Source organism: Ambystoma mexicanum, chromosome 2p (assembly GCF_040938575.1).
Source record: "Ambystoma mexicanum isolate Mex_15411 chromosome 2p, UKY_AmexF1_1, whole genome shotgun sequence".
NCBI lineage: Eukaryota > Metazoa > Chordata > Amphibia > Caudata > Ambystomatidae > Ambystoma > Ambystoma mexicanum.
Genome location: NC_090923.1, coordinates 272,752,399 through 272,779,672, shown reverse-complemented (window position 1 = coordinate 272,779,672; position 27,274 = coordinate 272,752,399). Strand labels below are relative to the sequence as shown.

Here is a 27,274-nt window from a genome sequence, read left to right as displayed (position 1 = left end):
GACTGATTCAGCATCGTCCTTCCTTGAAATTTTGCTTTCAGATTCCCAAACTCCAACACAGAATTATTCCCAAACTACCCTTGTGTCGGAGTCTAAAATAAAGAAATTGGCCACCAAGCTTGACCGGAATACCCATTACCTTCGCCCATTGGAGGAGAAAGAGGGTAGATTTTATGTCCTGGTCCAAGTGCAGGGACAATGTACATTTTCAGCACTGGTGGACACGGGATTCCAAGCCACTCTTCTCTCAAAAAGGGCCTTTGATCAGCTAAATTCAGGAAGGGGGAAGAAATACCAATTCCCTCTCACCCCTCTTCCTGGACAACTCCAAAACTTCGACCGGGATTAAATTCCTGTCGAGGGGAGAGCAGATTTGGAAATAAAAATGGGCGACACAAAGTGAAACACCGGGTCATATTCGTGACTCCAGAGGGCACACCCTGTCTACTAGGGAATGACATCCTGCGCAGGTTGTCCCCCCTAATAGACTATGTGAACAAGGTCCTCTGGACTAACAGGCCAATAAAATTAAAACAGAGTGTCAACCATGTTAGTTTAAATGGCACAAGCCACATGGTTGAACAAAAACCTGATCATATTGCGTTTAATTTCCAGAACAAGCAAATACTTGACGTGACAGTAATTACTGTAGGACAACAAACTGGTGATGTGAACTCCTCTCCATTCCTGAAAATCAACCTTCCTTCCATTTTCAAGTGGCATTCCACATTGGAATGAACTACTTTGAAGTTTTATACCAATTCGCAATCTGAAAATCCCAATTCTATAGTCAAAAGTGATGAGAAATCAGCTCAGAGTTTAGCTGACATTCAGAAAATTAGAGAACAGTTGTTCATCCCTATTCAGTTACATGAGGGGAAGGAGGCTGTTCTCGCCCGAGTTTGCATGAACAAAGGTAAGAGCTTCATCAGCGAAGCCATGTTCCGAAAGCTCCCAAAAGATTCATCCATTCCCACATTTAAATTGATCGATAAGTGGGAAATGGATATCTCCTGCATAGCAGGTGTATTCTCAAAATTTCTATAGGTAACAAAAGCATATAACACAATTGTTGGTTCGTGCGAGATGTCCCTGCTGCATTTTATTTAGGCAGTGAGATTCTCAATCGTTTTGCCATTAATTTGGACCAGATGAATTACAAAGCCTGGTCCCAACTTAATGATTCAGAAAAAGCATTTCGGTCAGCCCAATTGCTGCCGTATGCAGTTGAAGTTCAAATTGGAGAGGAGGTCACCATCCCAGGATGTACCCGACTATTCCCACTTGAATTAAAAAATTAAAGAGGACAGAAACTTCAGAATCCTGACACATATGTACACCTCAATGCCCATCTCCAACAGCAGGGGTTGGGGTTAAACCTAGAGCCGGCGGCCAAAGCAAGGCCATATTAAGGCTACCAGCCCTGTTTGCCCCCACTGCATCGCCTCCTTCGTGGAGAGGGCAGGAGGCCCCTCAACAGACCAGGACCAGCTGAACAGCTGCCTTTTTGCTCCGTGTGACCCTTCGACGGCGCTGCCTCCGCATCAAGAAGAATCCGAGGCACTGCCTCCTGCCCTGCATGGGCATCAGACTCTCCAGTGCAGGATTGCACACATTTCTTCCCATATTCCCTCTCAGGACTGCACGCGCCGACATTAGAAAAATCCTAAATGTCGGGCGCCATGCGGCCTGAGAACGAGGCTATGTTACCTCGGCATTCATTCTCTTTTTGATCCACAAACATCCGCCGGCAGGTGGAAAAGCCGGCGGCCTTAGCAAGGCCATATTAAGGCTTCCAGCCCTGTTTGCCCCTGTTCGCACCGGGAGCACCTAAGCCAGTCAGCCCTCAACCCGACTCATTTCTCCCACAAGACTCATTGTCAGCCAGGCTGATAAGGTATGGATGTGATCATTGGCTCAGAGCGTGTGTCATTTCTGTAAACAGGGAGATCAATTGACACGTTAAGGCATTTGGTGCTATGTTGTCCAGCAATCAAGGGGGTCAGAGAGATTTCTTTCAGAAAATGTGGTGGTCTGTATTTATTAGATGAAGCAGAATCAATTTGGTTTATGTGTTTATCTGGTCTCTGGCAGCTTCTAGCTAACGCACCAATTGTTGCTTGTCATTTTTACCACAGGCGATCCTTCTGTGAGGGCTTTGCACCTCATGTATTGTATTGCCTGTGAGCAGTGGATAACAATGGATAAACAAATGCTCATTATTATTTATTTTTTCTTTTTTCCTTATTTTGATTGTTTAAATGTCTTAATTTGTGATATTTTTTGCTTTTTTATGTTTTATTCACCATTCACATTATTTTTATATATGAAAAGTTAAATGTGATGTCATCTTTTCTAAAGGTTTGATTAAACCAATAAAAATAAAAAAATAAAAATAAACAAATTATTAATACAGATGTCTCTCACTTTTGGATAGATAAACCATGAAAAAGGTCCTTGTCATGAGACAATATTGATGTGTTTCCCTACTTGGAGTGCTATTAGAACGAGTGTCAGCCGGATACAATCCACTAATGAGGGGCGTACCGCCAAAGGCATCAACTATAAAGGTAATTTTAAGATATTCCCTGAGTAGCTACATTGAATCAGCTTGTGATTAAAGGTCACATAAGGATGATGATAACCCAGATCCCCCCCCTTTTATTTGTGTCCTAGGAATAAAACAATGAACACACACACATTCATGATGTGTGTATAAGCAAGTGGCCCAAGACATGCAGAATAAATGGAAGGTATGCGGTCAGTTTCGGCATACAGGTTGTATATATAATGGAAATCTCCCATGGTATGTTCCTAAAGTGTATCACATTTTTGTTTGTAGTGTTCATCTGGAGTTGTTCTCCATAACTGGGAATCTTTACATCGTCTTGCACTGGGTGTCCTGAGGAAGGCGTGAGGGGACGCATTCAATCCTGAACCGATTCAAGACGCAGTCTTCCCCTTTAGCCATAAACACGTGTCGAACTGTTTAGTGGAACGTTTTTCACACTGTTACTAACCCCACGTAGATTCACAGCATATATACAATGTTCTTTATGCCCATTAAATAGGAATGTAGTACAGTCATCTGTTGTGATGTATTATTGATCATTGTGTAGTCTATATGTTAAATGTATGATATGTGTTTTTGATACTGCAATTCTTTTGCTTGTTTTTTAAAACATAATTTTAAGTCTCCTGATCATGAGTATTGTTGAGTAAACTTTTGCCCTAATTACCGTAGCTGTAATCCACCCACTTACGTGTGGAAGGGCAGGGTAGCCTGTGTTCATTTCTCTTTTGTTCAGATAGTCTGTTCCCTTACAAGACAAGCCCCTGGTTACCAAAAAAGAGGCAGTTACCCAGATTGTACCAGATGAGCTTGGGTGAATACCGTGTTCACCTTGTTTCAAAGGCGGTGTGTGGGCGATGCAGGTTGGCATGCTCAACAGGATCGGTTTGGGGTCACACCAGTTCCAGTTTGGGTTGTAACTTCTGGATAGGGCCGGTAAGTGACACACCCATGATATGAGTCGAAGGTCATCATTGGCTTGAAGCAGTGATCCTGATGCTCCCGTGTGCAGTTCAATGAAGCTTCAGTTCAAGGTCAAGTCGGTCATTTATGTAACAATTTTGAGTCGGCGTGACAAACTCCTAAGGCGTGAGTCTGGGTCCAGCGTTAAACAATTAATTCGAGCAGGTGGTTTGAGATGCAAACACACTGGTTTGAAGAGTTTGGTTTAGTGCCAAAGGCAACACCAGCAGGTGCTGTGGTTAAAAATGCAGTGAACTCAGTTCAAAAGCAGTTTGACCTATTTGATGCAGTGAAGACAGGGATCCAGGTGCTCTTGGTTCTCAGGGAGCTGTGCATCCCAATCCAGGGATTCAAGGAGCAGATAGGTCCTTATTCTTGGGCTCCCAGACACAGGGAGGCTGGCACAAAACTTCAAGGTTCCTTCAACATAGTGAGGTCCTGTGTACTGTTGTAGCTGGCAGAGAGGCAAGTTTTGTTCCAGCAGCAGTTTATCCCCACTGGTCCCTGGGAATGAATAGGGGGCAGAGCGTCCTTCTGCCTTGGAGTCTTAGTCTTCGCCTCACTGGCGGAGGACTTTGGAAAGATCAACTCTCCCAACAGTAGTCTAATGAATTCTTTCTTAAATATTTGTCCAAAAGTGTGTGAGATCACTTCTTCTAAAGACAAAAGCACAAAGGTGATTGGACTAGAGCTAGCCTTTTTTAGATGATGAATACCTGTTCAAAGAGCAAGAGGAATTTTCCTTATGATATCACACCTAAACTCCTTTGTGACACAGTAAGTAGGGGGAACAGGAAGACAAAATATAGTCAGAGAGAAACAGGATTGCAGAGCCTTTATCCAGCTGTAAAGAGCTCCCTCTCTCTAGACTAACTCTGCCTCCTACCCATATCAAAGGCCTTTAGATATGCATCACCATGCTATAAGGTTACTGCTGTTGTGAATTAGTGTGCCCTTTGAGTCCAGTTCCCAGGACAGATTGGAGTGCCTGCCTCTATGGGGAGAGTGTTACCTGCCCTCACAAGGGAACAAAGAGTGGCCATTCCCAAGTCCACAGTCCTGCCATCTGGGGCCAGACTGTATGGGGAGGATACACATAATAATTTCTCAGGTGAGTTGGGCTGTCATGGCTGACAAATGTATGATATCAATTTACTGTGCTTATGTCATGTCTGATCCACTGGAACACCAAGTGGCACCCATTGAGGACTAATTGGGACTTGCAAATCACCAATATAATCAGCCTCAGACAATACATATTCATATTGCTGTCTTGACTTTCCCTTTGCAACACTTTCGTATTTCCTTATGTCCTTTCACAAAATACATATCCAATAATGCACCATTTGGCTGTTTTCCTTACCTGGCTTTTCTTGTTCAGCAGTCTTAGAACTACAATCCCCAGAAGCCCTAGAGATCAGTGCTGCTTTCACTGTCTGCAGTCCAGAGAGGGAGAAGACACATTGCCTTCAAGTGTGGTGCTCCAGGAGCTGCTATCAAGCTTGCCTCAGCACAGGCTGGGTGACTATTTAAGTCGCTGTCTGCAGGATTAGGGGGCACTTACCTTGCGTTCACTGCCAGCCTCTTGCACTTTTATCCTTGAATTTCTGCTGTGTCCAGTTTCTGCTGTTTCCATAACCTGCTCCCCTTCGAGTGCACTTTTCTGGCTGCCCATTAGCCCTGCTACTCTGCCTGAACTCTCATGTCTTCTGCCCTGCAGCCCTGCTTCCCTGCTTGCGGTTCTCTGTCTCTGTCTGCATGCCATGCTTTCAACCACCAATTCCTATGTTCCTTGCCCGCAGTTCCTTGTTCTGTGCCATTAGTCCCTGTTAACCTACTTTAGCTTCCTAGATTCAAGTCCTGATTTTCGTTGTTTTCTGCCTGCAGTCCTGCCCTTGTTATTCCAGTTCAGAGTTCCAGTTCCTTGCAGGTACTTCTGCCTTTGTTTACACACCACCTTCCTCATTGTGATTTCATGAAATTGATCACCTACCAGAAGTGTTTTCTACCTGCTCCACTTCGTGAGCATGCATCCAGTGGTGGACCTAAGACACTGAGTGCTTGCAGCAGTTGGGGCCAGTAGGTCTCTTCCGACAGATGTCCTGCTCATCGCTAGTGCAGATAGGGTTCACACACAAGTAAAGTGTAATGATAACACCACTTTTTAGACAGTAAAGTAATTACAGGCATTTTTACTATACATGCTTTATTCAAAAATGCACTGTGAAGTGGAGGTAAAACAGTGTTACTACCGTAGTGGAATTACTGCATACAGTAATTAATTCTGGAGGCTCAGGGCCAATGCGTTTGTCTTGGAAGCAAGACGACGCAGAGCAACACAGGTTCAATCCCCTGGTCACGCTTAGAAACCTCTGGGTATTAAGCGCGCTATAAATAACCCATTATAATTATAATTACAGTAATTCTGTCAAAATCCCCATTGAGTCCTATGAACTCCAAAAATGGGGATTAACACTGCCCTTGCACCACTCATAATTTCATGGTAAACCCACCAGACCAAGAGTCGGTAATGGCAAGCAAGTTTTGCAATATATTCTGAAGCATTACAGCCAAATTACCACCAAACCCATAATGAGGGCCTTTGCACTGAACTGAGTCTACCGGTTCGGACCTTACTGTCCTTTAACATGATTAATTTTGAGATCTTACAACTGAACTTCTTCCTCCTCTATAGAGTTGATATGCTTAGGACACAATGGGAGTACATGCTTGAACCATGCCAGACCTCCCCGGTGTATACCAAAGCACAGGATTGTTACATCATTTCTGCCAGGTCCAGCCCAGGTGAGTGGTTGTGTTTTGGACCCTCCTCGGCCGTGATCTTGTGCCATATTTCTCAATTTGACCCCCTCACCAGGCCATGCATGCAGCGCTTTTGTTCTGATCAATTCTGCCCTTCTCCTCCCTCCTCCCGTCTGCCAGCTCGCCTTCTACCTGTGATTGGCTTGTCTGTTTTTCGCTTGCTGGGTCCTGTTGCTGGCATCGCTGGTGCATTGCTCTTTCTGCCCGGTCCTACCCAGATGAGTGGTTGTGTTTTGACCCTCCTGGGCTGTGATCTTGTGCCATATTTTCTCAATTTGGCTGTTAGGCAGAAACCTGTGCAGTTCCCTTGGGGACCACTGCAAAAGATTTAGGACTACAGGTGTTTGGCAGTAAACCCACTTGGTAGCAGTCTGTACCACACAGATTCACTTGGGAGCTGTGGCTGAGCAGTCAGACTTCCCTCAAGAAGAGTTAGGCAGTATGTAGAGTATACACAATAGGTACATAGATACAGTAGCACAAGCAAACACTGACCAGAGCTTTGGTGTAAAAGTATATAATTATTTATTTAAAGACACACTTGTAAATTACACTAGCACAAAAGAGGTAAGTAAATTCAGCACACAGTCACTATTATATATATACAACCCTAATTACCTATTAGACAAGTCTTAGTGAGAAACACCACTTATTTTCAGACAGCGGTGAGCGCTTAACATAAGATGGCACTCTGATAAGTTATGAAAAAAAGGGAGGGAAAAAGGCAGAGTTATGAAAGCACACAAGTTTCAATATTTTTAAAAGAACCACAGTAAGGCAGGATAGGCAGAGTTCTACTGGAGAGCAAGGAAGTCAATTGCAAGGCCCACTCTTGGAGAGAGCAAGCAGAAGGGGTCCAGGTTCACACAGTGGGGTTATGCCCAAAGAGTCTTGTAGATAGTTTGCACAAAAAGGAGGAAATTAAAGTCAGGAAAAGTTAGCTAGGTTGTCCCAGGCCAGCCAAGGTTAGAAAGTCGAGGCTTTACTGTCATCCCGAACGATCTGTCGCAAGGGAAGCCAGGCGGGACACAGTACCTTAAGTGTGAAGGAAGCTCCAGCGGGGGCAGTTGTTCCTGGCAGCGGGTGCGAGTCAGTGTTTCGTCCAGAGGAAGAGGAGGTCTCGCCGTGGAGGAAAGAAGAAGGTCGTTGCACTGCCAGGGAAGAAACCAGCCGCAGAGTTCTTTCGGTTAAAAGGTACTACCCTTCTCTTCGCGGTAGTGGTAAGCCATGGTATTCCGGTTGCCGGGGTGCCTGGCACGGGCAAGGCGACCACGAGATGCTCCAGGAAGGTGAAAAGAAGGCAAAACTGGTTATCCCCACCAGTCAAAGGAAGAAGACTCTCCGGACTGGAGATCTCCGTCGGGAAAAGTGGTGAGACGGTTCAGCAGGGCTCCACCGGTGGTGTCGTTGTTGCAGGTTGGCTCAGCTTCTCCCTCCTCGGATTCTTAGGTCCTGTGGTGACTTCTGAAGTTCCAATCCCCAAAGCCCTGCTTTTATACAGCCCACCCCCATTCACTTAGCCTAGCTGTCAATCAAACATGCTAATTGGTGAGCCGGCCAGCTCACCACTTGGGCCAATCACACAACAGTGCGACTTGAGTTAGCAAGGTAACTCAGTCCAGGGTGCCTAAACCCCCTCCCACACCCCTTGTGGTACCCAGACAGAGTGGCACCACTTTTGGAGGCTTCTGTGGAGAAGCCCGCCAAAAAAGTGGAACAAAGGGCTTGACTTGGGTTGGAGTCACAGAAGAGAGCACAAACGCCATTTTAGAATCGAGTCCTGCAAAAAATACCAACCGGTGAATTAATATTAAATAAACAAACCGGCGGTATGTTTGAGGCTATAAGAATTAAATAATTAAAGTTGGTAGCCTCGAACAATGGGAAAATCCCATAGAGATATATTTGCGGTCGAATATAAAAAGTAGTATCCACTGCCACCAGCCAAAACTCGATCAGGGGGGACGGAGACGTGCCTCCTCGAACAACAGACCCCGGGGCAACGTCCACAATATGATGGTTTGTACTGGTTTCTGTTCATAATTTGGGACTAGTAAAGCCAATGGTGACTTTACATGCCCTGGGAGACAGTAGTCAGTTCCAGGGTATGGAGTCTATGCTGGCGGGCCTCTACGACACCCGGAGGGTGCTTTGTAACCCGCATTAAAAACACATGAGACCTTTATGGGCTATGGAGTAAAAGACCCCATAGCCCATAAATCACATGGAAAGATAAAGGAACACCTCAAATCATGTCTAAGAGTGGGAGTAAAAAGAGTCTCACTCTTAGCAAAAATAAACCCCAAAAATCCAGCAGAGCTGCTGGGGGCTCACTAGGTTTGGGAAATTAGCCTTTACAGAGAATTCTCCCTAACATTGACCCCATCCAGGCCCTGCGTGCAGCGTTCTTGTTTCAATCCCTTCTGCCCTTCTCATTTCTCTCCCTCCCTCCTCCTGCCTCCCACCCCTCCCTCCACCCGTGATTGGCTTGTCTGTTTTTCCCTTGCTGGGTCCTGTTGCTGGTGTCGCTGGTGCACCGCTCTTTCTGCCCGGGCATGCCCAGGTGATGGTTGTGTTTTGGACCATCCTGGGCCATGATCTTGTGCCATTTTTTCTCAATTTGACCCTCCCAAGCCACGTGTGCAGCATTCTTGTTCTGATCCCTTCTGCCCTTCTCCTTCCTCTCCCTCCTCCAGCCTCCCAGCCATCCCTCCACCCGTGATTGGCTTGTCTGGTTTTCCTTGCTGGGTCCTGCTGCCAGCATTGCTGGTGTGTGACTCTTTGTGCCCAGGTCTGCCCAGGTGAGTGGTTGTGTTTTGATCCATCCTAGGCCGTGATCTTGCACCATATTTCTCAATTTGACCCCCACTGCCCCATTGTGCATCATTCTTGTTCCAATCCCTTCTGCCCTTCTCCTCCCTCCCTCCACCTGCCTCCCAGCCCTCCCTCCACCCGTGATTGGCTTGTCTGGTTTCCCTTGCTGGGTACTGTTGCCGGCATTGCTGGTGCCCAGCTTTCTGCCTGAGCCTGCCCAGTTTACTGGTTATGTTTTGGATCCTCCTGGCCGTGAACTTGTGCCATATTTACACAATTTAACCCCCCATGTCCCACATGCAGCATTTTTGTTCTGATCCCTTCTGCCCTTCTCCTTCCTCTCCCTCCCTCCACCCCTCATTGTACTATCACTGCTCTTAACTGACCTCACAAGGCAGCACCTGCCCGGCAGCCCCAAGGCTTCGGGCCCCAAGGCAAAGGGCGGCTCCCCTGAGGTGGCTCCAGCCAGTGTCTGCAGGTCTCAGAAGGGGAAGCCAGTGACCAGCTGTCATCCAGCAGCTCAACTTGCAGCTAGTAAGTAAGCTAGGAGTGGGCCAGGTTAGGAGTGGAACTTTCACTCTACCCTGGATGCCGTGCCACTTAGCAAACTTTCAGACTTAGGTGTGTTTTCTCCTGGTTTAAAATTGCATTGTGAAAGTATACCTCTGGGCTGCAGGTGCGCTTCATAAATGCAAATAAATACATAAATAAATAAATAAATTGTGAAACCTAGGCCTTTTTTCCCTTATACAGGACTCTCAGGCTTAGGTGTGTATTCTCCTGATATTCAAAATTGTATTGTGATAGTAGTGCCATTCTGTGGTTTTGACTTCCAAGCAAAGCATTCATCTACTAAATTTCTACCATTATCTGAGCGCCTATCGTTTTATCTTATTGTCTACTATTGTCTCGTCTCTCTCTTTCTCATCTGCTTGCACCCATCCCGGCATCCTTTCCTAGTGTTCTCCCCTTCCCCTCCTTCCTCTGCACTCCTCTCCCCACCTACTCTGTGGTGCTCTCTGTTTCTCCTATCTTCTCGAACTTCTTCTCTCTTCTCTATCGACAAACCTGCTCTCCTCACTAAATCTGGTAGGAAGAAGTTTTAAAAGTGCATCCTGGTCTCCAACCCAGGCCTCCCTATCGCTGACACATATACCAGTGTCTCTTCTAGGCAAACCCTCACCGACATCCTCTTTGTCATTCCCTCGCCAGACCTATGAACTCTTCATATGGTCTCTGTGCTTTCTCCTCTCTCTACTTCTCCCATTAATGGTGGAACCCGTTGGGAGGCCCTCCTGGCCTCCTTTGACTCCTCTAAGATCATCATAAATGTTTATCTGAATGGTACAGTCTTGGTCCAAGGCCCTTAGGCCAACCTTCTCCTCTTTACTAGTCGTTTCCCGCGCCTCATCAATTTTCTTCCTTCTCCTGATGTCCCCTCTTTTCCCTCCATGGCTTCCTTGCTTCTCACTGCTGTCTCCTCATTGGCTACCTTGCCCTCTCCTCCTTGCTCTTCTGCCCCCCCTTGGGCTTCTTCTACACCTCTGCAGCACGTACCTGTGATTTGTACCCCTCCCCGGAAGACTTTCAAGGACGGCTACCTGCTCCATATTTCCATTCTTTACTCTCGCTCAGCTGTCAAACACTCCTCTGACATCTGCAGCCTCCTGGAAGAACTTGACCTCAATGTCCTCGGTCTCACCGAGACATGGTTGACGGCCATCTCTGTCACAAGCTTTGACACATTCCTCCCTGACAGCTACAATATCCTCTCCTCGCCCAGGTCCAACTGTTCCAGAGGGGGGTAGCTCTGATCTTCCCCAAATGGATTCCTGCCTCTGTCAAATTCCTCGTCTGCAGGCTCTCTCTCTCTCTCTCTCTCTCTCTCCTAACCATTCCCTTACTGTGGTTACCATCTATCAGCCACCTGGGCATATCTCCTCCTTCCTCTCTGAGTGTGCGGACCTCTCCTCTTCCCTTCTGGTCTCGACCACTCAACTCCTCCTTCTTGTAGACTTGAACATCCCCCTGGATGCTTCCTGTCCTTCCACTGGACCCTTGTGTGACCTCTGTGATCTCTCTCACACTCGCTATCCTCCTCTCTGGCTCAACTCAATCTGCAGGGCACACTCTTGATGTGCTGATCCCTACAGACCTTCTCCTTTCTATCCTTCTCACCACTCCTCTCTCCTAGAGTAATCACTTTCTCCTTTCCGCCCTGCTCCCTCTCTCCACCCCTCACGCCAAGCCAATTTCAGCACTGCCACCTACCTTCTCGGTTATCTGACCCATGAAGTGTGTGTCAGTTGAGACTTTTGCCGCCACTTTCTGTTACGCTCACCTGGCACCCACAGGGGCGTCGGTCGGATCCGGACGGCTGCGGTCTCCACCAACGTGATGCGTAGTACAGAGATGACTGACTGGACTGGCCCTCCTAATCTTGTCTGCTTGACCCGTAGAAGTATTCTCCTGCAGGTGAAGAGATGGATTTAGCCACCCGTGGATTCAAGTGATGGCACCCCCTACAGTCCTCCCAACTAATCACCTCTGAAGTGCCCTCTCAGCAATCTCACCTTATATTCTTGAAAGATGAGCTCTCCATCCTACATAGATTGCAGGGGCGCGTTGATGCCAGTTACTTCACTGGTTTGAAGGCGTGGGAGAGTTCCGGAGAGTATTGACTCTGAGGTTCCTGGCAGGGTCTGGTAAGTATCAAGTTCATAGAGTTCAATATGTCCGATGTTTCACTCTTGTCCCCCCTTCCTTCCTTGTCTTGTAGCTGAGGTTGTGAGAAGATGCTCTCGTGGCAGCTGGTGGCGTTCAGGTAAGAGTCTATATTACCCAACGCTGTCCGGTGAATGTTGCACGTGTTCAATGTGTTGTTTTCTCTCTCTTTGCAGATGCGGCACATGAAGATGTGGAGAGTTATAGAATATGCCTCCGGTGGTGAATCAGGTAAGTCTATGGTGATAAGAGTTATATTTGTTGGTTTTCTCGGCTCACCTTGTTGTTTTCTTTTGTCCCCCAGGTGCTGGAGTTCAGCGAAGAAATGATGGAGGCAGCGCTGAATCGAAAGATGCTGCGAGGACTGGTGAGTATGGCGCGGCGCTGCAGCAGCTGGAGATGCGATGCGTACAGAAATGATGTTCTTTCCAGGTCCGGAGGCGAGATGGATCCGGAATCAGTTGAGGAATTTGAAAATAGTTTGTTTTCTAACCTTGTCCTTTTCTTTCCTCTTTGTTTTAGGAGCTCCAGATTCGAGGCGGGCGTGGCAGAAGACTGGATGCAGACTGCAGGCATGGTGAGCGTTACGCTGCTGGATGCAGAATAACGCGAAGCGTGTGCTGCGGTTCGGGCGTGGTTTAAATAGCCTCCAAAGTAGTTCCAGGTAAGAAGTTTCCCAGAACCGCGCCCGAGTAAAAAATAGTCCCTGTAATAAAATAGTCCCATCCAGGCCTCACATTGGCTTGGACTCACTTGCAGCATGTTCTGCATCAGGTAAGTAAAGTCTATGAGCCTGGCGCCTATGGCGCCAGGACTGATTTCTATGATGAGCCTGGCGCCTAAGGTGCCAGGACTGAACCCAAACAGCCCCCAGCCGGGGCTGTTGGGGTTTTAATAAGTATCTGGATGCCTGCTCCCAGAGCTGATGTGCTTGGTCCTGATGCCCGGAGGTAGGCATCATGACATTTTCTCACCACACCCTCCCCCTTTGGCTGACTCACACACTGACACGGCCCTCTACATGCTCCACTCTGCCATATCTGATACTCTTGATGTTCTTGCCCCTGCCCTGTGGGTTCGCTTGAAGCCCAAAGCCAAGTGCAACTCCTGGTACGACTCAGACCTCGCCACCCTTAATTGCAAGTGCAGGGTGGCTGAGAGGAAATGGCATGCATCTGGTACATCCTCTGACAAACTGGCCTGTTGCCTGCTCCAAAGGCAATACTGGCTCTCTGTCCACACCAAGAAGAGAGCCCACATCCAAGACTGCGTCTCTGCGGCATCTACCAACTCGGCTGAACTCTTTAAAATCTGGAAGGAGCTAGCCAAACCAGCTGCAGTCTCTACCTCTCCTGTCCCCTCCCAGGTCCTCTGCACAGCCCTGGCTTCTCAGTTCATCTCTAAAACACAGGATATCCTGTCCTCTCTCTCTCTTCCTCTCCCCCTGCCTCCTCTACTCCCAGCTCTTCCTCTGGCCCTTCTTCGTCCACCAATCCTCCCTCCTTCTCTGCCTTTTCCTTGCTCTCCCCAGACAAGGTTTCAAGATAAGTCTGATCTATGAACATCTCATCAAAACAGGTTCACCCTGTTCCTCCAAAACCATCAAGGACCACATTGACTCCTTGACCACTGCTCTGGCTGACTTCTGCAACCACTTATTTGCCAGTGGTGTCTTCCCTTACCCCCTGAAGCACTTCATTGTGCACCCTCTTTTTAAGAAACCCACAGCCAACCCCTCCTGCCCAGCTAACTATCACCCAATCTCCATCAGTCCTTTCTTAGGAAAACTTCTGGAAAAGCTGGCCATCTCATGGCTTAATCTTCACACTGAATCTGTTGGTTGTCTCCATGACCATCAGTCTGGCTTTAGAGCTGCCAGAAGCACGGAAACTGCTCTCCTGAACCTCTGTGAAGATTTGCTCTCCAGCCTCGATTCCAACACCCCCTGTGTCCTCTTCTTACTTGATCTCTCTTCTGCCTTTGACACAGTCAACCATGCCACCCTGCTCAACCGTCTCTGTGATAACCTGGGTATCACTGGCCAGGCCCTGGCTTGGCTGACCTCCTTCCTCTCTGATCGACCCTCCCAGGTCAAACTTGGGTCCTTCCTCTCCTCTATATGCTGGGTCTGTGGCTCAGTGGACTAATGCATCCACTACAGGGACCTGTGTTTGAACTCATAGTCACTCATAGTTAATTGACTCATAGTTAATTGTTTAAATCCCGGCAGGTCCACTCAGCCCTTCATACTTCTGAGGTCAATAAAATGAGTACCATTAAGTTGGGTAACAATAAACATCTGTTATTAGCGCCAAGATGACCCTTCGTGGGTGAACGTGCGATTTACAAATACGCCTGTTATGTTATGTTATGTTATCTCTATCTCTACCTGTGGTTTTCCACAGGTGTCTAACCTCACTCCCTGGCTGTTCAACCAATACCTGGCACTTCTTGGCCACCACATTGCTGCTCTCTGTCCCAACTTTCAGTGCTATGTGGATGACACTCAACTCATTTTCAGACGTCCTTCCGCCACTTCTCCTTCGCTCATCTCTGACTGTCTACTATCTAGGAGTGGTGTGCCACCAATAATGTCTGCCTTCATGCCAGTAAGACAGATTCACCTCATCAGCACACCTGCTCCCTCCTTTCCTGTCACTCTAAGGCCGGCCTATCTTGGCCCTCTGCCTCCTCCCACCTGTGAGACTAAAAACCTTGGGGTCATCTTCAACTCCACACTCTCCTTCTCTCCTCACATCTCTGAACGTCTCTAAGAAGTCACAGTACCAGCTGCAACCCTCAGAGGTATTATTCCTTTCCTCTACTTCCCCCAGAAGCTCACTGTCTCCAGAGCACTGGTTCTCTCTAGGCTGGACTACTGCAACAGCCTCTTTCTAAATCTGCCTGCTTCTACTCTCCGCCCTCTGCAACTCATCCAGAACAGGACTGCCTCAAGCCTAGGGATCGTATCTCTCAAGGACTGATATCTCTGCACTGGCTCCCAATGGTTGCAAGGATTAAGTTAAAAACTCTCTGCATTGATCACAAGGCCTTCTGGGGCCGCTGGCCACAATACCTTCAACTCTCTCTTTCTAAATATCTTCCTTCTCAAGCTCTTCGATCATCCGCCTCCAACTCCCTCAGGGTCTTTCGCTTCTCCAAGAAACGAGTTGGTGGTAGATCTCTTTCTTCAGTAGGGGACTCCCTCTGGAACAGCCTCCCTGAAACATGAGGAGAACCATCTCCAGTTCCGGAAGCACCTCAAAACCTTCATTTTTGCTGCTGCTTTCTCTTCTCCTCTCCCCTGCTGAACTCCTGTCTGAAACTGCACTGGTCACCTGGCTACCCTCTGATCTTGGTCCCAGATCCTCTCGCCCGTAAATTGTACATCTGCACTGCCTCCCTGGCATCCCCACACTTGGGGACTGTTTTCTGTATCCCTACAGCCCCCTACCAGCACTTGACACCTGATGTCTGCACTGCACTTACCCTTGCACTTGCCACCAGCTGGCCACACTTTTACTTATTGCTTTATTTATTGTATTTATTTTACTGTCATTCTCATGTACAGCACTGCCCCACCCACTTCCCCTGCAATTGCACGATCTCATTGTCACCTGGCCTAGTAAGATTGCTGTCTCTGTATTCCCTCTGGCCCCCTCCATTGCCTTGTTGCGCCTTGAAACACAGGTGTATAGGTGCATTATAAATGCCATATCATATCATATTATATCATATATCATATCATGAAACTCTTTATATAGCACATGAAGTAATATTTTGTATTTCTCGGTGGGTTTCCAAAATTGTGCTCTTTCCTACAGCTAATCGTTTCAACTACACACAGACACAAACACACACTGCAGAAGAAGGGTTTCTTAAGAACACAAACATGCTCTAGCACGTCTTGTAGTATATTTCCTCTGACATTGAAAATCATGATAAGAAAGCATCTAACGAAATATGTTGGATTTCTTCTACCCAAGACCGATGTCATTATTTAAATCTAGCACTTAATTTTTAAAAGCAAATCTATGCCATATGCAGTGATATCAAATGTTAGTGGTTTCGTATTGTTGTTCTTTCATAGATTTACTTCCGACGGTTCAGGTACATGACACCCTGTTTTTTGCTGATGGCTTGATCAGTAAAGAAATTACAGCTTAATAGCCCTTTCCAAGTTAGGAATTGCTGTTGTGCTAGTTTAGAAAATTCAATAATTATGAATGCTATATAATAAAAGCCTACACTTGGCATTTCTATGCAAATATATCTCCATAGCGCAATGCTAGATAAAACGACTAGTTTATACCTGTTACTATTATTCGTGTTCTAATACTTGCTGTTCCAAACTGGTTCCTTGCAACACAATTGTAACTGCCGCCATCTGATTTAGTCACATTTATAATTTTTAGACTTGCGTTGCCTTGAATCGTTATCCTGCAAAACATAAAGTAATACATCAGTCACAATTTAATTTACAATGTTGTTACTTACCTTCATATAATATGTATCAATTGCATTTAAAGCAATGACAATATCCATAAAGAATCTCACATACATTTTAAATTATTGGCACTCGTAGGTGAAAACATATGATTAATTAATTAATTACTATTTTACAGCATGCTCAATACCGGAGATCAGTCTTTATGCGTGAACCCAGGATTCAACCTTGCTTCCAAGACCAACATCCGCCTTTGAGCTATCTTCCCGGACAAGCATTGGATGGCAAACACACCCCTAAGGATATTTCCCCTAATGTAGGTCCATATAGAGTAAAATAGGGCAGAATTAGTTTAAGACAAATTCCATGACAAATGTAATTATTCAGAAAATGAGAGGGGAATCAAATATTCACAGTGGTTTGTAATTTCTATAATTTGGAGGAAGATTAAGTGAATCAGAAACAACAAAAATTTCATTAATACTGCTCTCTGAATATACATTGGACATTATAAGCGGTCTTACATTAACAAACTTCAATACTGGTACAGAGATGCACACTTTACATGGATCGGGCTACTGCATTCAAGCAACAGGGGTTAAACTATTAATCAAACATGTTAGAAATCCTGGTAATACTGCAGGATATCACATGCATGAACTCCACGGAATACCATGAAATATATGGTGATCATTCAATGAAAATATTAAAAATATTAAAATATATTCTACATCAGTGATGAATCTTACATAATACTGGCTTATCTTCTTAAAGATTTTGTACTGGCACTGTAAAGGAGGAGTCAAGTATCTCTACCATAAGCTCCGCCCCCATGTTGCCATATAGCAATAGAACCGGAAATTGCAACGCGTGCAGTCCCAGTGAGACTGACTGTACTGCAAAGAATCCTTGAAACAAGATATCCATTGAGAAAACCCTATATGCATGCATGAAGAAATAACGTTCTTTTGGATGGAGTCCTGGAAGAAGTGTGAAGTGTGAAAATAAATGGGAAAGAAGACTGGTGACGTCATGTGGAGCAGAACTGATACACCCTGAAAAGATGCGTAAGACGAAGAACATAAACATTCTATAAGATTTGAAGAGCCGGTGTCGAAGATGAGCAACATTTCGGGCTCGAGATGAAGATGCTCATGCAAAGAAATGCTAAAGAAAATGCAGTCATTTTACAGTTGTACCACTTGCAGTAACGCAAGTGGACGAAGTGATCTTAAGGCTGGCTATGTAGTGAATAGTTTGCAGCGATGCGCCAATGAATATACATAGGAATGTATAGAACCTGGATATTCCACGATGCACTTTAGCTTGTAACCCTGTGATCGGAAAGGTTTTTTAGTGTGGTACGGTTGGAAAACAGCTAATGGCGAAGGAGAAATTCAAGCTTTGCTGGTCCAGCACCAAGAGTCAAGGCCGCTGTGAGCCTAGTTCTCTATCAAGTAGTTACAATGAACTTGAGAAAGAAACAAACTTCTGTTTGAGATGAAATGGAAAAACACTGAAGGGGCCAAGAGTTCATCATTTAATAGTATTATGTGCAGCAAAGAGCTCGGAAACATTGTCTCCAGTCACATGGTCTAATGAAAATAGACATTGGGTTGAGCTACCCCAAAACCAGAAGATAAGACCAGGCCATACTCCCTTTAATTCTCAGGCACAGAGAGCCTCTGCAAGGCCAAGTTCAAAGCCTTAGTTAAATGGCAAACGGCAAGAGTGATGACAGATGTTGGGCTCATTGGGTGGGAAGGCATGACCACGTCGACCCTCCATGCACCTGGAGTGGTAGCCTGCATGCTGCTAGCGTGTGGAATATTCCAGAAGGGTACAAGTGTGACGACCAATTGTAGAAGGTCATGTATTAAGAGAGCCCCATAGTTTGTGTAACCAATGAATTGTTGTGTTTTGTATGATGAGGAAGATTACTTGCACTAGAGGAGGGCTTAGTTGTCCACCAGATGTTAGAGACCCAATCACTACCCCTTTTAGTATGGAACATATACTTAGATGTTCCCTGAGAGCCTGTGACATCCGCAAGTAGGTTTTTGAAGTTTTCCACATAGTGTGATGTCATTGATGACAAGTTTTGACTACAACAGTTATGTTATTCCTAAAATGCATTGAGAGTGAACGTCGGATGATGTCCGTTGTAACCTCCCTGTTGTAGATAATTGCAAATAAAACAGAACAAAGTTTTACCAACTTCCTGAGTCGGTTTTGATTATTGATGTTTGAGTGAATTCTGCATCCCCATCCATCTCTAAGTATTTCTACCTCGTCTTAAAGGGCCCTAGGTCTATGGGTTCAGCAGTCTTCTTAAAATCTGAAACTATGCATTAGCATGCTCTCTTACTAGGGATAGGTAGGTCAAGGTAATTAGATAGATCAAGGGAAGTGTGCCATTTTATGGAACCCCTAAATTGTATTGGTTGGAGGGACTTCTGCTTAGGTTCCCCTTCTATTACACTTCCCTGATTTATGCTTTAAGAGAATATCATCCTGGGTTGCCTATGCGGCTATCCTGCCCTTGGATGATTTGTAAGTACTCCCTTCATGCCCCAGAGTGATTACATGACCCTACATTGTCATTATTGGGAAGGCTGTTGGCGGCTAATATTTAGTTGAGGATTCATCAGGGGTGCAAGCCTACATACAGCATTCATAGCCCAATGTGCCTTTCTGGTAGTCATTGAAATGCATATGTTTTTTTAAAAGTCCTAGTTTCAGGACTAATCATTGCCTAAAATGCTGATTGTGCAAACGTAGGCTCTTTGTAAGCCCACCATTGACACCATATAGTGGCTTGCACTGGTCTAGACTGGTTCTTGACTCTGAGCAGGCCACTACATGTCTTATGGAGATGGGCATGGGTGTTTGGTGGTTTTAGGAGCAACCCTGATGTGCTGGCCACCAACACATTCTTAAAATGCCTTAATGATAATGGTATTGGTTGGATGGCTTTAGCCAGCCCCTGTGAGAAAAAAGGTAGATTTAGGGAAAACAATGTTTGTGAACGTAGTCCTGCTAGATGTTTCGAAAAAGAGAGCAGGTCCGCTTACATGATGTTGATTGTGGCACCAAAAACGATTTCAGCTGATTTTGAGATACAGTCCAGCCTACTGGTGGGACTGGTGTCTTTTACAACCGGTGTGCACTAAGGCTTGCATTTTTTCGGGTGCTGAGCCTACCTCCTTTGAGTTTCATTTGCTGCTGCTTTTCCCCCTCATCTGCTGGGGTTTGTCCTTGTATGGGCTATTTTAGTTCCACTTCTGAACAATTGCTGCAAGGGTCTCTTACTTTGGTGCTCAAAGCTGCCACCACCTGGAAATGTGTTGGGACCTCACACCCAGCCACATATGCTTCTCTGGGCCTTCCATTGACATGCAACAGGGGCTGTTTTGCTATGCAACATCCACATTTGCTTTCTGTGGTCTACCATTTGATGGTGTACATTATGTTTCCCCTTGGTACATATTTTCCCATCATGGATATTTTTTTTGTGACTCTGTAATAAAAGAGTATATGTTTACTATACCAGTGTAGTGTATTCTTTTGTGGTGACTAGTGGGAGTTATTGTACCTATTTTCCAGCATTCTCCCATCCTGAAGTTAAGCCCGACTGCTCTGCTACAGCTAGCATTGGAGAGTCGTATTTTTACTGCTGGGAGACACACTATTGTGCCATTGCGTTAGAGTGTTAAATGCCCCTCCCCAGAGGGTTGTGCAAACATCTCCATAACACTGTTTAGTACTATAATGAAAAACGATTTTCAGAACATGACTTAGGGCTGCATTACAAGTTTGCCAAACCGGAAATAAGGGTGCTGGTAAGCTCACTGGCACCCTTGTTTACGGACGGCAAACTACGTGTTTGCCTACTGTGGCTGCTGCCCCCGACAGGTCTGTCCTGGCCAGGCGCAGCGGCCACAGTAGGCAAACCATTCAAGGAAGCACTGGCACCATTAACAACGGTGCTGGCGCTTCTGAGTCCCTACTTCCATTGAGTTCTTTGGGACTCTATGGGAATGGCGACTTTCATTTTACCGGCACCTGATTTCCTGGGCCGTCGGACTTGAAATCTCCCAGTGGCACCAGGAAAGTCAGGACTGGTAACATTTTACGAGTCTGGCGGCAACCCGCTGGTAGCACCGGCAGTTAACGAAAGGACTCGAAATGAGGCCCATAGTCCTAATACAAGAAACCTGGTTGAATGTAGAACCAGTCATAAAACAGTTTATATTAGACACCAAACTAGCTCAGAAGGGAAAAAAAGGACAGATATTTGTAGGCATGTTAAGTGCGGTAAATAATTTGAAAGGGACTGCTGACAAAAATATTACAACGAAAGCCAATGCAATTTGAGTATTGATTGTATATTATGGGACTGTAAAAATGTTATCTGAGATGTTTGTGATAGATATTGATTTTAATCCTGCTAGAGTGTGTATTGATGAAGTGATTGATGAATTTGAATTAGAAAATATTCTTTTAGATTGTTTTAAGCATGCAAATAGTCCACTCAAAATTTCAGTAGATTTCAGTTGTACTTGTCCCATAACAGACTAACTCTTCCATGAGTTAGTAGAAGGGAACGTTATTAATTAGACTTTTGAAGACTTAGGGAGGACAAAGTCTGATGTAAGAACCTGTGTGCTTTTCCTGGCCAGATGATAGTTCAGTCAGTTGAACGCCCATTTTTTTCCGGGTCGTACCTGTGCCAACTTGGTTTGGCATTAGTTCCTCCTCTACAATAGATTATATCTTCTTGTCGAATATTGAGAGGGAAGATATTTTCTCCTTTGACATAAAAAATTGAAGTAATCATGCAATGTTGACAACAAGTCTTTCATGATAGGGAGAGGTCAGTATCAATATAAATCTCGCCTTTATGAATGTAATTACAAATGCCAGAGGCAATACATTGACCCAAATAAGTAAAAATGCTGTTAAAGTAAATGGTGAATTAAGCACATGGTGGACGAATTTTAACAGATTATGAGAAGATCTATCACAGTTCTCCGGTAGAGTTCCATAATACCTTACATTGTCTCAAAGGGAGCTCGCAAACAGTTAAAACCTGGAAGCACAATGTGTTTGCTGACGGGAAGGGGAATGCATTTAAACCCCATTATAAGATTGCATCAGTGTAATTTGTTGATAGAGTCAAAGAAAGTAAAGATGCGCATATTGATTGGGATGCAAAGAAAAGAAAAATATGCTTCAAAAAGAAAAGTTTAAAAACTGGTAAAAGAATTACAGACTTCAAAATTATATTAAAGAAAAACAAGAGTTCTTGACTTGTATAGATCAAAAAGACACTATGTCTATTCGGTGGAAGCTTAATAACACGGACAAAATTCAATCAAATATGCATTCTATATGTGTAGCAGAGGTTGAGTGGGTGAATCACTTCTCAACTATTTTTAAGATTAACTCTGTTGACAATATTGATGACACTGAGTGCTACAAAGTGGGATTATAAATTTGACATGGACAACCAAAAGTTTGGTATTGAAAGGGCTTAGAATTCTTGCTCTTGTGCTGATCGGACTTTAATTAATCTTTTTAAGAACAATGTTGAATTGTGGGCATAAATACTTTATTATCTCTATAAACAAATGATTGAGTGAATAACGATTCCCGATTGTTGGCATCATGCAATTACAGTTCCCATTTTCAAAATAGGATGCCGAGATTCCACTTTAGTTTACCGTCTGAATGCTCTTATCCACTGCTCATCAAAGATTCTGGCAAATATGATCTTGAAAGATCTTAATGAGTGGACTGAGAGACTAGAGCAGGACAGTCCCCTTCAAACAGAATATAGAAAAGGGATTGGGATGGTCATGAGTGGGATGGCTCTTTCCTCTTGTATGGCTTGGGCAGGGAAAGCACCTGGTTGAACTCTTTATGTTGCAAGCCCCAATCTGTCCTCCGCTTTCGACAATGTTGCCGGATACATTTTGTGGACAAAGTTGTGGAAGTCTGGGATAGATCCCAGACTGGTACATAAGCTCAAACTCCTGTATTCCAACAACAAGGTTAGCTTTAGATTAAATGCGGAAGGCAATCTCTCATGCAATATAAGGGCAAATACGGAGGACATCAGGGCAGCGTCATTGCACCCTTTCTCTTCAATGTATATATTGCTGATTTGTGGGATCTAGTCTGATATGGGATGCTTACCCACTGAAGCTTGATAGTCACAGAATCAATTGCATAGCGTATGCAGATGATTTGTTGATGTTAGACTACACACACCCTGGATTGCAACGTTCACTCAATGGGGTGGCTGCTTCCTAGGGTGATAACAAGTTAGTTATTAATCCAACAAAATCACTGATCATGACAGTAATTAGCAGACAACGTAGTAAACATTTCCACTGGGTGATAAATGAGATATCCATAAAAGAAGTTGATAGATTTTGTTACTTAGATTTCACCTTCTCCAATACAAATATTATTAAAATTCAGAAAGAGAAGATGTTAAACAAGGTCAGAGCGAGCATCTCATCGATGAAATTCATAAAAGCTACACTGTGTGCCTATGTACTCAATCCACCAATTGAATTATATAGCATGAAAGTAACGTATTCGATGCTTTAAAGAGCCAAAATAGTACTCTTTACTAGTATGAAATTATTTGATATGCTACAAGGTTGAATTTGGAAAGAGGAGTTCAACTTCCCTAGATTGGTGCCGATTAGTGTCATATGATTAGAGTTAAATTTGCAGTCATGGTGGATGGTATACATGAAGAAATGTATTGCTTTATATAAGAAGCTAATTCAGAAGTTTCTACTTTGGCTGGTATATTGGGAGAAACGATGAAAGGCGAATTTAATAGGTATTTAAGTGATTTTAGACTTTGATTTAGAAACAATTGTGTTGGTTTCATTCATACAGCTAATCTCAACAATATTGACTCCTAGAGGGTCATTAAACAAAAATGAAAAATTCATGATAAAATAATACATATAGAAGATTTGCAACGACTCAAGTTATACAGAGGAAAGTCTGTTTGGTATGTTACCAAAAGTAAAGTTAGACCATATCTTCAGGAGTTCTCCTGTAATTTGTTTAGAATGTGGTACATGAGCTTTTGCCTCAATTGTCACCCTTCTGCGGAGGTTATTCCGCCCAAACTGAAAATTCCAAGAGAATTCAGAACTTGCAGATTGTGTAAAATTCAAACGATAGAAACTTTGTACCATATAGATATTGAATGTCCTGTGTTATTGTCAAATAGGCCAACATTTTTGGGCCTTTTTGTTGCTTTTACCTCAAGTGTTCTATCTCAGGCCCTATGGGAAACACTGATGAATGCTACACAAGTTTCTTTCATTTTAGCTTTGGTAACATTTTTATTAGAAAGTTTAAACTCATAGATCTGCCGGTGCCATAAGGAAATATTTTCTTCTTATCATTCTGTTATATTTTTAAATGGTATATTTTATATTACAACTGACAAACGTTTTTTATCTCCAACCTGGATGGGGGGAAGGAGTGCGCTCAGTTTGAACCAGGAACACAAGGAGCAGCCCAATACCAGCCAAGCTCAGGAAAAGGACTGTCTCCAAATGGACCATTCTCCCCAAGTCAGGTTATAAAGAGATCATACAAATTAAATACAAAGCAGCATTCTGTTCTTGGAGGCTGCAACCACCCACAAAAAAGAAATATGCAGCTTTACTTCACAGCAGCATTATCCTTAGAAAATATTGGTGGATGGGGGGTTAGCAGGGAGGAAACTGTGACTCACCACCCAGTAGTGCCTTTTCATGTGGGAGGACCACACCTGATACCCACATTCTGCCCTGCGGCTACAGTAAACAGACTGCCCATAGGCACATTGGTGCATGGACACCCCCTACATAAAAGGGGCAGAGGGTTTTTTGTGTACAGTTTTTCTATTTTAAATGTTGAGGTTTTAAAAAATAACTAGGTATGTTAAGACAAGTGACACTTATGAAATTATTTTCTTTTAAACACAATGTGATTTACAAATGTTTTGTTTTTCTTTTTAAAATGTTCTTGTTGTGAATGGTACACCTAAAACAGAAGTAAAAAAAAAGAGAAACCAAAAATAATACTGTTTTTCGGTGGTCTTAAAAAACATGTTTTTAAACAAGTGCCCAGCTACCTGAGGGTTTGGTGCACTTTATCAAATAAATAAACGAACAAACAAACATGTGTATAGGGTGGTAAATTCACAGTTTGCCATTTCCCTGGCCCATCACATGCCTCTAGAGACTATACAAATATTTTCTTAGTGGATTTTTAAAACTATTATCTGAACCTCAACTGGAGAATACACATCATCTGACGTATGCATTGTGAGACACCTGAGGGTATTCTCACTCCTACTCCCCATGGATCCTCTGCGCAAGTATCACTCTTGGATCCTGACCCTGAGGGAGGAGAAGCGAGGGAGAACCACCTGGGTGGAGGGTCCTTGCAGATTGGAAGTGATGTGCCCTTTGGCGAGACATGGTATCCCCAGTTTCCTACTGACAACCACCCTAACCCTCCCCCCAACCTTTGTAGACTGTTATAAGCCAGTTTCCCTCAAATCTTCTCATATAACATTTGACAGTACAGAGACGAAGAAGATGCAACTAAGAGTGATGAAGAGTATCCATTTACACCTCTCTGGTACTCAGACGAAGAAGATGCCTGTAAGGAACTATGAGGGCCAGGCATGTCCCTGTAATTGTGGTCATGCAGGACTAATCATTGTGCATACAGGGAGACCAGCCCATAAGGTCATGGCACGACAGATGAAGCTGCATGAGACCTGTGAAAGGAGACAGCTGTGGTGGCCCAGGAAAAAGAACTAGGATTCTGGCAGACATCCTAGTGGACTTGTGGGACCTGATGTAAGTGGGCCCTGTATCCACCACAAGCCTGGGAGCCTCCAGACCAAAGCGCATGCAGCTGGAGCTGAGAAGGAGCCAGGGATGGCAAGGACACAGTCTGCGTCAAGAGACTAACATCAGAGGGGATGGTGTGAAGCAGGGAGCACACAGCCAACGAGCAGAGTTCACAAGGCTGGGTTTTCTAACCTCCGACTTCAGGAGGTGAAAAGAAGTTGCATGAAACCATCGGGTGAGAGCGGAGGAGACAGGCTAGTGTTGGAGAGGCGCTTCACCTCCGAACAAACCTCAAGACAGAGAAGAATGCATAATTGTCCTGCCTATTGAATACTAACTAAATGGAAATGTGTTATTTGAAAATCCAGTGCATACTGAATACCTAACTAAATGGAAACGTAGCATTGAAATAAAACCAGCAAATGTTGAATATCAAATTAAATAACAATTTACCATTTAAAGTGAATAACTATACACTGAATAATGAACGTAATTAAGCCACACAGGAGAACATTGAACTCTGAGCTTAAAAGTGAACTTCAAAATATATGTGGCACAGTGAGTCAATTCAAACCTGGAAGTGCAATCTTTTAAAGGCTATGGGAAGCCAAACACTGTACTTTAATGATTGAATGCAATTTGACAAGGCTACAGTTGGGCAAGTTGGGAAAGACAGAGGAGTACAACAATATAATCTAGGGCAAGAGCCCAATACAGGTCATCACGTGTCAGTGACTTGGTGTTCAGGAACAAGTTCTAAGTAGCCTGTGTGTGAAGACTGAGGGGCCCAGGGTCCTGTTTGCACGACTTGTGATTGTTGGACCGTTTGGTCTAACAACTGTGTCAAGACCAGAGGACCTCAAATGGTGGAAGCTAAAGAGATCGTGAAACAAGCCGGAAAAAAACACTGCAGAAGAGCTGGCGAAGTGAGCCAGAAAGAGGGTCAGGTAGACCTGGTGTGTGTTTAAGACTTTAAAAAAACAAAAACAACTATAATTAAAGTTATTAAAGTCTTGGGGAAGGGAATCCTGAGACTGAAAGAACTACACTTGTCTTAGGATAGGAGCCTGAAGACCCCTCTTGTTTTGAACTGTGTTACTTGAAACTTGGGCGAGGGAATCCCAAGGATTGGTGCTGAGCGACATCACTTGGACCTATTGTGTAAATTGTCTTGGGAAAGGGAATCCTGAGGCTTAGAGAACTAGAATTGTCTAGGGATTGGAGTCTAAAGACCCCGTTGTTTTGAACTTCAAAGGCGACAGGAATCACAAGGACTGGTGTTGAACTATATTACCTCAAACTGGAGAAAGGTACACTTTGAGCCTTTGCAATGTAATGTAATATAAACAGAATTTATAGAGCGCACCTACATCAGCAAGGGTATCATGGTGCTAGGAGGTTTAATAGAGACCATGAAAGGCAGTGGTTAGACCGTGAAAAGATGTGTCTTCAGGGTCTGCAGAAAATCAGGACTGTGCCCATAAAAGGCACAGTGAACCAGACATAAACCTTTAAATTGAATGCAGTTTTCCCAGAATCAGTATAGTAGAGCTAAACAAGGTGGCCCCAACGTCTAAACAAGCTGCCGAATTCTGCAACACATGCAGCCACCGAATAAGATAGGCTCACTGAGCAAGATAGAGGGCGTTGCAGTAGTCGATCCATCCTGCCGTAAAAGATGATACCACCATAGGTCACAAATTAACAGGAAGGTAGGGACGCACCTGTCACAGACGACGAAGTTCGAAATGCACCGATTGGCAGACAGCACTAACATGGGATTGCATCGAGAGGGAGTCTGAGAGCTTAACTCCCAGATTATTCACCACCAGAGTAGGTGTGGGCAAAGGACCAAGTTCAGAATGCCAGTAGGCCAATGACCAGGCCACAGTAGCCAGAGAGGAACCCACTATTAGGACCTCACTCTTCTCGCCATACAGGTGGAGCCAGTTCTGGCCCATACAAGAATGGATGGCTAGAAGACAGGAACGAAAACGTTTAGCAGAGGCAGAGAAAAATATTTCTAATCTCACCAGAATCTGC

General features: G+C 44.5%; 1 protein-coding gene across 1 annotated transcript in view; it reads right to left on the bottom strand.

Moving 5' to 3' along the window:
- Positions 1 to 27,274, bottom strand: part of LOC138566368 (contactin-3-like) — a 1,374,021-nt gene that overhangs the window by 274,014 nt on the left and 1,072,733 nt on the right. Inside the window, exon 12 of the mRNA XM_069643533.1 lies at positions 16,209 to 16,336. Within this exon, the coding sequence (XP_069499634.1) occupies positions 16,209 to 16,336 (128 nt within the window). The remainder of the gene's footprint in view (positions 1 to 16,208; positions 16,337 to 27,274) is intronic.